We start from the raw sequence: 14052 nt of genomic DNA on the forward strand, positions 1-14052 counted from the left end.
GGGGAGGAAGAAGTGTAAAAGAAGACGACCAGGCTGAAAACAAATTTTACCTGCAACTGCTTGATATTGCTGCCAAGGCATCCCTTTTTTGTCACTGTTCCCATGCCTTTTTCTAAGCAGCAACTCCTTTTGCTTTGTTTCTGAACTGAGCCTCTCATCAGGCACGGAACTTTTGTGAAGTCAGCCTGTGAGCAGGGAGAACAGCTCTGATGGTATCTGCACCCTTTCAATTTTACCCTCTCCAGCCTGACTGCTTCCCAGGAGGCTGCTCCTGGTAAACACATCCCGCGGCGTGGGGAGCAGCATGGGAAGCCTGTGATGCCCCAGTGCCTTTTGATGAATCCCTGGGTGAACGTGTAGGGCGTGTTGCTGTGAAGACTGAGGAGTGGAGCTGGCTGGATGGGACTGAGCCTGAGGTCTGCCTGGTCCAGGGCCGTGCCAAAGCCCGGTGAGCAGGTGAGAGTCGCTGGCTGCACCAGTTTGGACCCAAGGTCAGTTTAGTCCAGGAGCATGTATGTGATCGTGGTTGTCAGCAGATGCCTGGGAAGAATTCAGTTTGGAGCTTCATGGGAAGGAAGTGATTTCTACATATTGTGGATTTGTATCCCCTAATCCCCTGAGCTTGTTCACTCTCCATTTCAGCTCCCATAGGTTTCTGTTTTCCATGCCATTGCTTCACAGGGAGGTCTGTGGGTTTGACTACAAACTCTGTGAGGAACAATCTCCTGTGTTTTATGTGATGCTGACTCCTAATACCTTCTTTTGATGTCCTCTGGCTGCTGTATTAAAAGAGATGATGAATCACTGATTGCTCTTTGCCTTTTTCAGACCCCTTACGACTGCATGCATCTCTGCCACGTGTCTCTCAGCTGCCTCTTCCCTTGAGCTGAAAAGTCCTGGCTGTCTTGGTTATGCCTTTCTATAATCCAAACTTCTCTGCTGGACAATGGCTAACGGCTAAGCCCTTTCCTTCTTCCCCTATCTTCTGTCTCTCTACACATCTCCCTGCAACTCATGATAGGAATTAGTTTAAAACCCGAGCTGAGATTTCTTCTCTTCCAAAACCTTTGCTAGCATTAATGTTTGGCTGCTCCAACTGAGATTTAGACATGCAAAACTCCTGTTCTTTTGAGTCTTAATCTATTTTACTAATGCTTGCACTTAAGAATTGCAAACGTCTATTAGCATGTGTGTGTATGTGAGGAAAACACAAACACGGTTTATGAGGTCACATGGAACTAAAAACTATGAACCTTACTACTGGTCTTTTTGTGAGCACCAGCACTCTCTGTTCTCTCTGTGCTGTTGGTGCACTAGCTTTCACCAGCTAGCAAGTTTATTTTAACTCCAGCCTTCTGCATTTCATCCTGTTACTTACGAAAGTCACTTAAGATGACTGACATCTTAAGCTCAACAGAAGTCATCTTTTCAGAATAATTAGTGTGACCTGTCCAAAGAACTGAGGCTTGCTAAGCCCACGCCCACACAGGAATGGTGATAGTGCTTAAAACAAGGGATGGCCACTAGTTGTGCCAGGCTGTTGTGGGGGTTGTCTGTCCGTGACAGCAGAGACAGAGCTCTCAATGTGTGATTCTGTAAAGACTTGACCATGGCATTGCAGCTTGACTCATATGGTCCTTTTGGTCTGCTGGGAACTTCCTGGAGAAGGTTGTAAATCTGTGGAAACCTTCTATCCATCATTCCTGTCTTTTATTTATTTATTTATTTGAAACTAGCTCCATTAGCAGTTACTATATTCCTGTCAGTTTCTGGCAAAACTCCTGGGGTGTAGAAGACAAGATGAAGGTAGATGTTTAAATTCCCCCTGAGAGCATAAACTCACTGTATCAGGGTATATGATAGGCTGCTGAGAGGCATTTGGCTTTCCTGCTGCTAAAGATGTTGGTGAAGCAAAGAGAATGGAACAAGCACAGCCTTGGATTAGAAATGGTCCAGATGTGGCTGTGAAGTCCTCCAAAGCTGTCTGTGCATTACCGGCATCCGGCAGAGCTTTTTTCCTGCTTCCTTGCAGTAGTGCTGATGGTTCCGTTGCAGCCACTGCGGCATGGCCCCACTAACCTCCGTGAAACCACCTGAAAGCACTGTGCTGTGGATGCATGGGCTATCTCCTGCTGGCAGGGAGCTGGCACCCGTCAGCAGTGCGGTGGAGGGGGAAGGTGGTCAATTCTGGGAAAAGGTTGGATATGCACGTGCAAAAGTGTGCAAAACTGGGGCTCCCCTGAGGCTGCCTCATGGCATGGCTTATCTGTGGAGACCACCAGCCCAACTAGCCAGTTCCCTCCAGGTCTTCCAGTAAGCCTAGAAGAATTGGAGTAACATTTCTTTCTGGGGGTAGAGTGGCTGGGTTTTATTAAGAAAGCTTGCAGGGGTCCCCCTGAGGATGCTTTGACCTCTCTGTCCTGGCTCACAGCCCTTTGTGAAAGGTCTTTAGACCCCTTCCTGCTGATGTTTTCCTTTAGCATAACTGGTCTCCTGCTGTCCAGCATGTCGGCTGACTCTTGTTCCCTGAAGGCTCAAGTTTGGGCACCCATCCCATTCTGCTTTTTCCCAAGCATCATTTCCCAGGTCTCCTGCGAGAAGTCAGCATCTGTCCTCTCAGGGGGTCTGAGAAACTCCAGACTGACATTTGCCAGTTAATTATCTGCCCCTTTGAACAACTCCTCCTTATCAGACATTTTCAAAGAAAACACATGACTTTAAGTGTGAATGCTTCAGGAGGCATGGGTTCACGCCAGCTGTTTGTGCTCAGACTGACCCATTCAGTCTGATTCCTTGCCCAGGCAGCTGTGGACAATGTCCTCTCCTTCCATTGAGACCCACAGAGATGGAGCCCAGCTCTCCTGTCGGCTCAGCTGCAAATGGTGGTGAGGGAACAAGACTTTGATATTCCTCAATTAATGCTCTCTGGGATGTAGGTGTTTAAAAAAACAAAAGAACCCAAGAAGGAGAATACTGTCCCAAAAAAGGGCCCAACCACAATCTCAGTTAAATTCAAAAGAGAATGCTTCGGTGCTTTCCTTCCATAGAGAAAGGAGAAGCATTTTCTTCAGGCTTGGATGACTCACCATGCTTATCTAAAAACCACTGGGATTTTTGGGGGTCAGTTTGAGGGGAGCTCATGACTGAAGTTGAAGCCAAACTCATCCAGAGAGAGAAGTCTTTTATTTATTTATTTATTTGAAACTAGCTCCATTAGCAGTTACTGTATTCCTGTCAGTCTGTGGCAAAACTCCTGGGATGTAGAAGACAAGATGAAGGTAGATGTTTAAATTCCCCCCTGAGAGCATAAACTCACTGTATCAGGGTATATGATAGACTGCTTTCCTGCATTCAGGAAAGGCAGCAACTGGCTCTCATCAGGGGCCTGCCTAAAGCTGCCTCTCAGGGGTGAATTGTGGCAATGGTTTCTCCTTGTAGCTGCTGACCCTCTGCTCCATTTTGGGTGTTCAGACAGCGGAGCGGAGTAGAGGCAGCATGTGTGCTTTGTGCTGGGCTGACTTAGCTGTCCTTGGCAGCTCTGGCTGGAGCAGCAGGATCTCTGAGGTCTTAGCATCCTACTGCTAATCAGTTCAGTGCTGAGACATGGATTCAGCAGCTTCACTTCCCATGCTAGCCTAAAGCTACCATGAGTGACTTGGGCACATGCTAAATGATTGCTGCTCCCTCAGCCAGGGACAAAAGCACAGCGAGTTGGGATGTTTGTTGACCCATGCCAAAGCCTTGTGCAAGGTCAACAGAAACTGGTCCTGTGTGTTGGCAGGAGGTCTGAGGGGTGAGGACTGCCATGTCCAAGCTAACACAACTTCACAAATGTTATACAAAATTCACCTGAAAGGCAAATGCAGCCTCCCCAGCTCCTGACCAAGAACCGTGACCTAGAGAAGTACACTTGATCAAACATGTTCAAATAGGCAGAAAGCACTGCAAGACTGGTGAACGAATGGGCAGGAACTCACTGCCACTCTGCCCAGAGTGTAATCAGACTGAAAAACAGTGTGTATGTGGCTCATGAGAAATGTACATACAGCTGGGCTGATTTAAGGGGATTGATGCTCTGAGCGAGCGTCACCCTCTCCAGCAGTGACAAACACCAGATGCATTAAAGGTGGTGGTTAAAGCCCTCTGAGGGAAGCAATTATGAAATGAGCTGACCCGGATGGAGATTTTTTTGCCCTTGAGCTAAGGGAGAAGGCTTAAGCAGGAGTTTTGTATCCCTTCCAATCTTGTTTGTATTTAATCTTTGCTAATGCAGCTTGGAAAGCACCATGAATGTTTGTCCAGCCCTTGTCTGGGCTGCTGGTTTTGGGGCATGATGACTTCTGCAAGGTTTGGGTGAGTGGCAGATTGAAAGAAGAAAAAGACAGCACGTGTTCTCTCTTGATTTTCTGGTGGTGGGTTTTTTTTGTTTTGTTTTGGTTTTTTTTCCCCTGTCTCTAAGGAAGGACAAGAGTAAAGCAATAGTCTTAAAAGCTAGCTCTGACCTCATAGCAGCCTCGTTCTCTCCACCTCCTGCTTTCTCTTTTTAATATCTTTTGTTTGGATGAAGCATCATAAACTTATCCTTAAGACTGGAGGCTCTGAACTGCTTTACCTTTACACGTCCTTATAGTGCTCTAACAACCTAAATGGATGTTAGGTTCAGCTGTTCCCATGCATAAGCCAGTATCTGAAATTCTCATCAGTGGTACTGAGCACTTCTGAAAATCAAGTTATCCCTTTCAAACACCAAGACAAGGGTCTTGCAGCGTCTGCTTCGGCACCTAACTCTGATAAATGCTGCCCTATACACTGGAAAACCATTAATTTAATCATTAATTTCTGCCTGTTATTGGATGATGCGGACAGTGCTATGAACCAGACTCCTCTTCATTGCTTTACAGTAACATACAGGCAAATACAGACCCTTGGAAAATGTGTTTGCTGGCAGGGAAGCTCACTGCAGCAGATGTCTGCGAAGCCTTGAAAAGCAGGGCCGAGGGATGGAGATGCTGTGTCCTAGAGATGTGTAGATCAGAAATTCCTGACTGCTCAGGAACTGGACTGCTCTGTCCATTTTATTTTCATTTATCTGTGAGTGGGATTTGGCACCAGCTAGTAGGTTATCTGTGCTATCCCTTTTCATCCATCTGGGTAAACTGAATTTTTGTCTGGCTCCAGGTCCAGGCTCTTGCAGACTGAGAGCCTCCTCCTGTATGCTGTGGTTCCAGCTGTTCCTTTCCTAGCCCTTCCTGCCCCCCTTCCTGCAAATGAATGCAGAAAGGTGGGAGAAAAAAAGGGGGTAAAAGATCAGGAAAACCTGGAGCAAAACGCTTCTAGGGCACGGGGCAAGATAGTTATTTGTCAATATGCTTTTGGAAGAAAATGTAATTGTTGGAGAGCTGGCCTTGCTGGCTATGGAGGAATGTATGGATCTGTGATTCCATCCATCTCCAATGAAAGAGCCTTGATTGTGTTCCTGTGATTACGTGTCTCCTGTACTTCAGGTTTCAGTTTGTAGCTGATACTTACCATAAGATATTTGGTGGAAATGCATAAAAGTTGTTATTTTCCTGCGAGGCAGAATGTTCCATCTGGCTTCTTTTTTTTAAAGAGTATTTTTGTAAGCTAAAGCCTTTGCCAACATGAACCATGTTGCTATGCTGTAACAGCTGGCTGCCTCAAACATAGGGTATGAATATAAAGATCACTGAAGAATTTATAGAGTTAATGATTTATTTAATCTGTCACTTCAGACAGAAGAATTACAGGATCCGTCTTGCCCATCCGGGAAGAAACTTAATGCTAACTGCAGATAGTTTCTGCACTACAGTTTATTGCAGGGGAGACCACTGCTAGCTGGGGAGACCACTCTGTGCCCCCTCCCCACAGAAGCAGGTTTGACTTGTGTGGTATGGTCATAAAAACAGGTTGGGCTATTGTCCTGATGTAGACAGAGGTGGTCAGGCATGGGCTGCCCAACAGGGACCCTGAGATGGCTCTCGCCACACGTTTGCATATCTTATTATCCTTTTTCCTGTTTTTGATCATCCTCGTTGTAGCCTCCCTTTCTCTGCCCCAGTCTTCTCCCAGAGAAACAGCCTGCCCTGTTTATGGTTTTCTCATGGGTCCCAGTTTTGCAACATCCATACTCAAATTTGCTGTTACTATTTCCTAGGCATTTTTAACCCTAACTGGTATTACTGAGATTGTTGCCCAGTGCTGCTGGCCTTCCAGCAGGTAAGCTGGCAAAAGATGTAAGGGGTTGGGTGCTCCAAAATCACTGTTTAATACTGAAATGCTTTGGTTCAAAAACAGAGAGGTGAGCTCTTCAAAAGGACTCTGAGTTGGCCCATGTCTGCTCTGGTTGATGGTGGTAGTGACAGAGTTAAAGGAACACTCTGAAAATCCTACCTGACAGCCCACTTGAAGGGATTTCAAGTCACTGCTGCTTTTTTTCACTAAAAGGTAGATAAGCTTTGTTTCTTTTGACTCTACAGGCAGAAGCACTTGTGGGGGATAATGATGTATTGGCTCATGCCCAGACTGTTGCCAAGGCCAAGTATGATTTTTTATTTGGCTTGGAAGAAGAGAAGCCTTCAGAAATGGGTAAGTGCTATTTATTACTATTGTGTGGAGGGGAAAAAAAAGAAAAGAAAAGAAAAAAAAGTCTCTTAAGCCACTCAGGATTTGTAGAAGCTGCTCCCTAATGACCCCACGAGGGCTTGCTCACTGTGCTACACTGCCCTTTGCCGGACTGCAGTGCAAGTACCAGACAAAAGGGGCCTGCTGGTTTGGCCCCAGAAAATGACAGCAGTTCCCTGTATTATGCCCTCACCTTTCTTTTTGGCTCACCTGGGCTACCTTGATGTGACGGCGGGGATTTGTGTGCCAGAAACACTTCGGTGGAGGGAGTCTTAGCACTTCTCTGCAGCGGAGTTGTTTCATCCACGTGTTCTACAATTGCACACGCTGAAACATGGCCATCTCTGCCTGGAGGTCCTTCCAGGAATGCCTGTGGTTTGCACGTTGCTCTTCCTACAGATAGGGGTAGATAAGACATTAATTTAGATACTTGAAGTGGTACCTGAACTCCTCCATCCTCTATAGTTAGTAATTCAAGAGATCCAGGTGCAGTATCTAATGTTATGCCTAAGGATCAGTCTTGTTTCTGTTCTTTCCTTGTAATACAGGGCATTTTCTACCTTTTTGCAGCCCAAGCTTAGAAGAAAAGAAATTTAGTTACTATGCCTATTTCTTTTGCCTCATTGGAATTATCAACAATCCCTGCCCTCTTTGCAAAATATTTCCTCAGGCTGTTCTCTTTGTACCTTGATCCTTTCTAATTGCAAACTTTCTGGAATGTCATTTTTAATTAAAGAAGACTCCCTTCTTGCTAGAGAAGCGCAGCACTTTTTACAGAAACAAGCTGTGTAGTCTGCTCCACTTCAGTGAGGAAAGGAAAAAAGAAAAAAAAAGGAAGGAAGGAAAGAAAAGCAGAACTGAAGTCTGGAAAGTGAGTAAACAGTTCCTCCCTGGATTTTCTGAAGTTTGGTCTTCCAGTTGGGAAATCCTGATTGTAGAGTGGAGGGGAAAAAAACGGAAACAACCAAAGTGTCCTCATTTAGGAATTTTAAAAACTATTACAAATTGCCACAAAATATGTATTGGATTGTTACATGAATCATGATGACCTCATTTCTTGTTTGGAGAGACACAGAGCAAGAGCACTGTCAGCAGGCATTAGTACATTTCCGGAGATTGGCATTAAATAAAGTATGCTGTGTCTAATAAATCCAAGTGAATCTATTGTTATTACTAACCAAAACAATTATCAAATGTGATGAGTATTCTGAGCTGACTGAGAGCCGAGCCCTAAAATAAAGGGCAGCAAAGAATAAGACAGATATATTGGCATATGTATGTACTTTTCTGTATTTTTCTCAAGCTGCTTCTTGCCTTGTTTCTGAATGTCCTTATATTCCTTTATTAATCAGAAACTACCATTAGGGGCTAACAATTAGTGAAATGGGAGTAACTTCAGGGGAGAGTTTCCAAATATTTAATGGTGGTTAACATACAACAGTTGTCAATTGTACCCAAAATCTGGGTGACATTGTGCCTACCAGACTGGCTTCACACTGTCACAGACAAATGAATCCTCCTCCTTCTCCAGGAAGATGTTTGACCGCAATGGATAAATGAGAGTGCTTCTGCCCCTTCTACTTCTTTTTCTTCAAGAGAACAGGTTTTAACTGCTTATTAACTGGACATGAATGAGGATGGGGCAACTGAGGGCACAAAGTACAAACCAAGGGCTTTGTGCACCAAATCCTGGCTTCCTTTGATTTGACACGTCAAATATGTCATGACATACGTTTTGGGGGTAAGCAGCTATGCCTCAAAGTCTCTCTGGCCTTCTCTGTGTTAGGTGGGGAGGGGAAAAAACCCATCAAAAATCTAAACAAACCTGCTACTTCCTAAAGTTGCCTTTAAAAGAAAAAACCCATGCTTTTCATGGGTCAAAGTATGAAAGATTTCAAGCAAATGAATGATGAGGGCAGGGCCAGGAGAAGTACGCTTGATCAAGAGAACAGCTTGACACCATGGGCAGTAAAGCTGAACTTTAATTTATTTAACCCAAAGTAGTTCACCTGTGCCTTAGCTGGTCTCAGAAACTGAGAACGTAACATGTAAGCTGCTGAATGGCTTAATTACTTCTGCCTCCCAGTTTATCCTTTTGCTTTCAGCCATGACCATATTACTGAAGCCGTGCTGGATAAATTTTTTAACTGGGTACTAAAATACTTGCATCAGACAAGCCAATTCACAAAGAAGAATAATTGGGGGTGACTGTAGCAAACACTTCTGTTTGCCTAGACGAGAGACAGCACACTTTGTTAATAAGCTGCTGTGCTGATTTTTATCTTCCAGCTTGAAGCTTGTGATCATTTTCACAGGTGAGAGGACGGAAAAAAGTTAGATGCCTGTAGAAGAAGTGTTTCATTCATGATATTCAAATACTAATAAAGCTGCCACAGTAAAAACAATTCCTCCTCATTTCTCTCCTTTGCTGCCTTCAGTCTGGTTTTATCTGGGGTATTTGTGATCCGTGTGTGCTCTTGTCTTTCCTGTGTTTTTACTTCTTGTCTGGCTCCTGTCCTCTCTTCTATTGCCAATCCTCCTGCCCTGGATGCATCAGTTGGAGCAGAAGAGGTCCAGACCCCCAGGACCCTCATTGCATCGGGAGAGGGCTCAGGGCCACATGTCTTCCTGCATATCCCTGCTCGTGGGGCTGCTCCTTGCCGCCGCACCAACGGTGAGGATGCACCACGCGTGGCCACGTGCCCCCACGCTGCCTGGCTGCCTTCGTCATCAAAACCCTAGCCTTCTGCCTTCCAGCAAAGAAAATGTTATTTAAAAACTGAACTTGGCTGTGTTGGACAAGACATCTTTTCAGCTTCGTTGACATAAAGGACACTTGTTGTATATGGAAGCATACCCTCCTCTGGAACCAGCCGTGGAAACAGTGATCTCTATTGAGCAATCTTAGCTTTAGGCTTGGGCATGATACAGAATACTGATTTTTATGGCTTTGCAGTTAATACATTTAAATACCACAAACAAAAAAAAAAGTTCTGACAACACGACTTAGTCCCTAAAAAGTGCTTCCTTGGGGAAGAAAGAGTGGAATGCTACAAAAGAATTGCCTAAGTAAACATGAAAGCCAAGTACCCCCTAATTCCTGTTATATGAGAAAATAAATCCAAGGCAGTTGTTAGGAAGAAAATAGCTTCTTAAGACTCATAAACAGTCTTTTCTCTGATGCTTCTAAAAGGAGAAAGCTTTCACCTCTCATGTGTAACAGAGTTTAATTTCATCCTTCACAAAAGAGCCCTGTACAAATAGTCCCCAGGTTTGTATGCAAATCTGGTCTTTCCCAACAGCTGCTGGAAGCAGCTTGTTTTTGAATTCCTGGTGAAACAAATAGCTTTTTGGAAAGCCTGTCACTTGCTGTTTCATGTACAGTGAGGTGTCATGAGGCAATTGAGCTCATTTAACAGCTTGCTTCTGCCAAAAGAGATGGTCCCAGCGGCATGCTGTGCGGATTGTGTCATGCTAGTTCTTGTGCTCATCTGTTTTCTTAGCAAGCTCAAGCCAGCAGAAACCGAGTGACAAAAAAACCCAAAACAATGCCAAAAAAACAATTCTAAAAAAAGTTTTCTTTCTGCTGGCAATGTGTGGTGAATCACCTTTGCAAGGGGTCAAACAGTGCCAGAACTGACACAGGAAAGAAAATTAAATGTGCACTTTAAACCGTGCAACATACCCATTCCTGAACCTGAACCATGGAAATGGTTGCTTTTGCTGTAGAATTTCTTTAACTTATTTCAGGAGCAAAGGAAGCACACAATGGCTGCTTTTTTTTTGTACAAGCAAAGCCTTTTCATGGTCCTGTGATGCTGATTTAAATTGCCTTAAGAAAATTATTCCAGTAACTTTTTGTAAAATGAGTTGTCTTTTGCTTTTCTGCCTCACTTGCTTTCTCTGTGTCACTTCAAGTCAGTATGAAAGCTGCCCTTAGACAACAGTTGCTCACAGGTTGCGTTGTTCTCCTGCTAGCCCAGCCTGCTGACTACTACTGCAAGACTACACCCAGTGCTTCAACCACATCACTTTCCATTTCAATGCATCACTCTGTCATGTTTTCATCTCTTGCTCTTTCCATCTCCAGGCAATCCTGAAAGTCTGGGCTCGCTGGTCCGATATCTTCCTCGGCAGCTCTGCTTTCCTGAAAAGGTGCAAAACTGCATTTTTTGAGGGTTGAAGGTTTGCCGGATTTTCACATTCATGTTGCTCAGTTTCGGTGGACAGAGCCTGGGAGGATAGGTACATGAGATGAGCATTAAGAGTACGTCCTGCAGCATTTACCAGGGCCACATGCAAGGCTGGACTCTGAAAAGCTTAGATGCCCCACACACTTAATTAAAATTCCATCATCGTGTTGTGCATATTTGATTCTATCAGCTTTTTTTTTGTTGTTTCTAGTGTCCTGCTGCATTTTCTGACTCACTGAAGACCCACAGGAGTTTTTAAATAGTGTGTAATCAGTAAGTTTTCTTGTAGATATCCCTGATGTTTGGTGTTGCTGGTTGGCAAAGATGCAAAGAGAAGGTTACCTTTTAAATTTAAGTCTCCAGAGGTACTGTATTCAAAGGTACTTTTCCAGCTGAGTTTGCGCACTCTTTAAGAAGTGACTACCTCTCCAGCACCAGCATGTTGACCATCTGTGCTGAGTCCTCCTTTTCCACTCCAATGCAGAGTAAACAAGGTAATTTTGAGCTACTGCTTGGATTCTCTGAGGACCAGCAAGCTGTTAAGTGCTGCCAGAGGAGCACATCTGATTGTACATATGGAAAAATTAATGCCAGTGAAGCTGATTGTACATACGGAAAAATTAATGCCAGTGAAGGAGGACAGGTTGCACTGTGAGGTGGAGCTCTCTTGCTGTCTCTCCCTTTGAATTTCACAGTCCTGCTTCCTGGGGCTGGATGAAGTTGGGGCACACTCCGGAGCTGTCAAATGTGGTGTGATGGATGTCTGGGTTTCCAGTCCCAGGGAAAGGAAAACTAATGGTTTAGTGCTGGGCTTGGTAGTGTTAGGATAATGGTTGGACCTGATGATCTTAAAGGTCTTTTCTTACCAAAATGATTCTATAATTATGCTAGTTTCCTTGCTCCGCAGGAGGAAATTGGATGTCTTGTGACCTGCACTTGAAGGCTGGATAGTTCAAGTTATCATAACCTACTGCTGCAGGGAGGAGAGTACCACATCCTTGAGTTGGTAAACAACAGATTTGTTGTAGAGTTAAGGCAGTAATTATCTCCCTGCCTGTGGGCTGTCAGCTGAAGCTGAGAGCCGCACTGATGTGAGTGCACAAATATTTGGGGGCCTGGGTGATGCTGGCAGCCCTTCGGTAGTGTCTGGCCGCTTCAGATGCTCCAAGCACACGTGGCACAGGCTGAGCTCAGCTGAAGCTGGCAGGGCTCAAACACTTTCTCAGAGGTGGTCAGGCCCTGCCCTTCCATCGGGCAGACAGAAAACGCATCCATGTCAGTGGGCACAACAGGAGACTGGGACAGCTGTAGGCGGGTACAGTGGGGCAAAGCTGCTGTTTTGCTTCTTGTCACTGTGGACTCTGCTCCTCTCCTTGGCTTCAGCCCCATCACCTGGTGAGATAGGCAGCACACAAGCACAAGCCCTTCATCATGCTGTAGCCTCCGTTCACCTCTGCAGCTTTCTGAAGGAAAAGGTGCATGTTATCTTGCTGTTGGAGATGGCTTGATAATGAACATGGAGAAGGCATTTAATTAAAATGGTGTGGATAGATGCAGTTCTGGCTTGGTATCGCACTAAAAAAGTGTAACACAGGTACAGCAGGTATTTTTCCTGTTTGCAGTTTACCACTTTAACAAGTGCCTTCTGCTCCAGACCCCCGTGTTGATTATTTAACTCTGTCCAGCTTCCTGCAGAAGGGAATCTCATTCACTGACCTTGCTGTAAAGTTACCATGCAATGTCCAGCAGTGCCTTTAGCAGGAAATATTCAGAGCCTGGGAGTCACATGTGTCCCTCTGTGCTGTATTTTTGTTTTAGCTGGGTTTGTAACTCAGTATCCAGCTCCTGGGGTGCTTTGAAGACTGCTTAGAAAGCTTTCTCTGAGCCTGGAGAAGTGGTCTCAAACCCTGAAATGCAGTAAAGAACATCCTTTTCTGTGGATGTGCCCTGTTTCTTTAGTGGCTGCTGCAAAGATCCAGAGTTTCTGCGATCTGTGAGTAGTAGTATAGGGTTTTTTAAGCCATTATTTCTTGCTCAAAGTCTGGCAATATATTTTTTGCCTGAAGAGATCTTTCTATTTTAAGAACTTTTTTGGGGTTTTAAAAAGATTCTTTAAAAACACAATATTTTAAATATGTAACATTAAGTAGGTTCAGAGAGGCTGTAAAGTCTTTGAGGACGCTGCAAATGTCAAAGGAGCTGTGTCACTACTCCAGAAGTTTGCTCTTTCAGCTGAAGGCTCTTAGGGAGCTTTTTAAGTAATTCTTGCTATCACTATGTGTATCTACATTCAGAAAATCACCTGTTAGCTGCTTCCTTTCTAAATCACAGCAATGGAAAAATAGAAAATTTTGGATTCTTTTTGGATCTGTCTTTTGAATTTTGGGTTTAAGACTTTTCCAAACATAAGTCTTAAACCAAAACTTGAGATGCTCACAGCCATGTCACACTCCAGGGGGTGAGGCTTTAAAGAAGAAAAGTACATTAAATATAGTTAAGACTCACATGCACTTTTACATCAGGATAAGGAACCCAGATACTCCCTTTGTATTCCCTCCTGTTCCTGCTCATGCTAACAGCTGTTTTGCTCTACCCTTTTGCTTTCCAGGGTAATGACTCTTGGGACCAAGCTATCTCACTGACCATCTGTGGCCCGTACAGCAATTTGTAGTGGATAATCCCTCACACTAAACCCTCCCAGCACGTGCTGCATGTAGTTTTGGACTTTGTCCTGTTCTGAGCTCACTGTAGGCCTGTGAGCTGCTGTGGCAAGGTGCCATCCTTCCCGCAGCTGGGAGAAAGGTGGGGGGCTCCCTTAAGGACTCTTAGTTCAGTGCGATTGGCTCCCAAACTCTTTTACCACCAGAAAAAAAATACGCAACCAAGTCACAGCATTGCTTACCTAAGGCTTTCCATCAGGGACAGGGTTAGAAGGTTTGCAATTGGAAAAAAACCACACGCACCCCTAAACAGACACACAGTGACCTGGGTATTTTACATGCTGTTTTGGTGATTGCTTTCTTAATGGACAGGATTTACATTCTTAACCTAGCAGCTTCTTTCACTCTCTGTTTTTCAAGCCATAACAACTTGTCCATCACATCATCACCATCCAACTTGAGGCGCTGGGACTTGGCTAGTGGAGAGGTTGCTGATGAATTTACCTAGTGTGAGCATGGCTGTCCTGTGGCAGACTGAAGGTTTGCCTAACACAGCC

General features: G+C 44.7%; 1 protein-coding gene across 1 annotated transcript in view; it reads left to right on the forward strand.

The window, feature by feature from the left end:
* The first annotated feature begins 6503 nt into the window (after nt 1-6503).
* LOC104353807 (PH and SEC7 domain-containing protein 3) overlaps nt 6504-14052 on the forward strand; it is an 88471-nt gene continuing 80922 nt past the window's right edge. The window contains exon 1 of the mRNA XM_086480542.1: nt 6504-6606. Within this exon, the coding sequence (XP_086336668.1) occupies nt 6603-6606 (4 nt within the window). The 5' untranslated portion in view covers nt 6504-6602. The remainder of the gene's footprint in view (nt 6607-14052) is intronic.

The sequence above is a fragment of the Leptosomus discolor genome, chromosome Z (assembly GCF_034619465.1).
Source record: "Leptosomus discolor isolate bLepDis1 chromosome Z, bLepDis1.hap2, whole genome shotgun sequence".
NCBI classification, from domain to species: domain Eukaryota; kingdom Metazoa; phylum Chordata; class Aves; order Leptosomiformes; family Leptosomidae; genus Leptosomus; species Leptosomus discolor.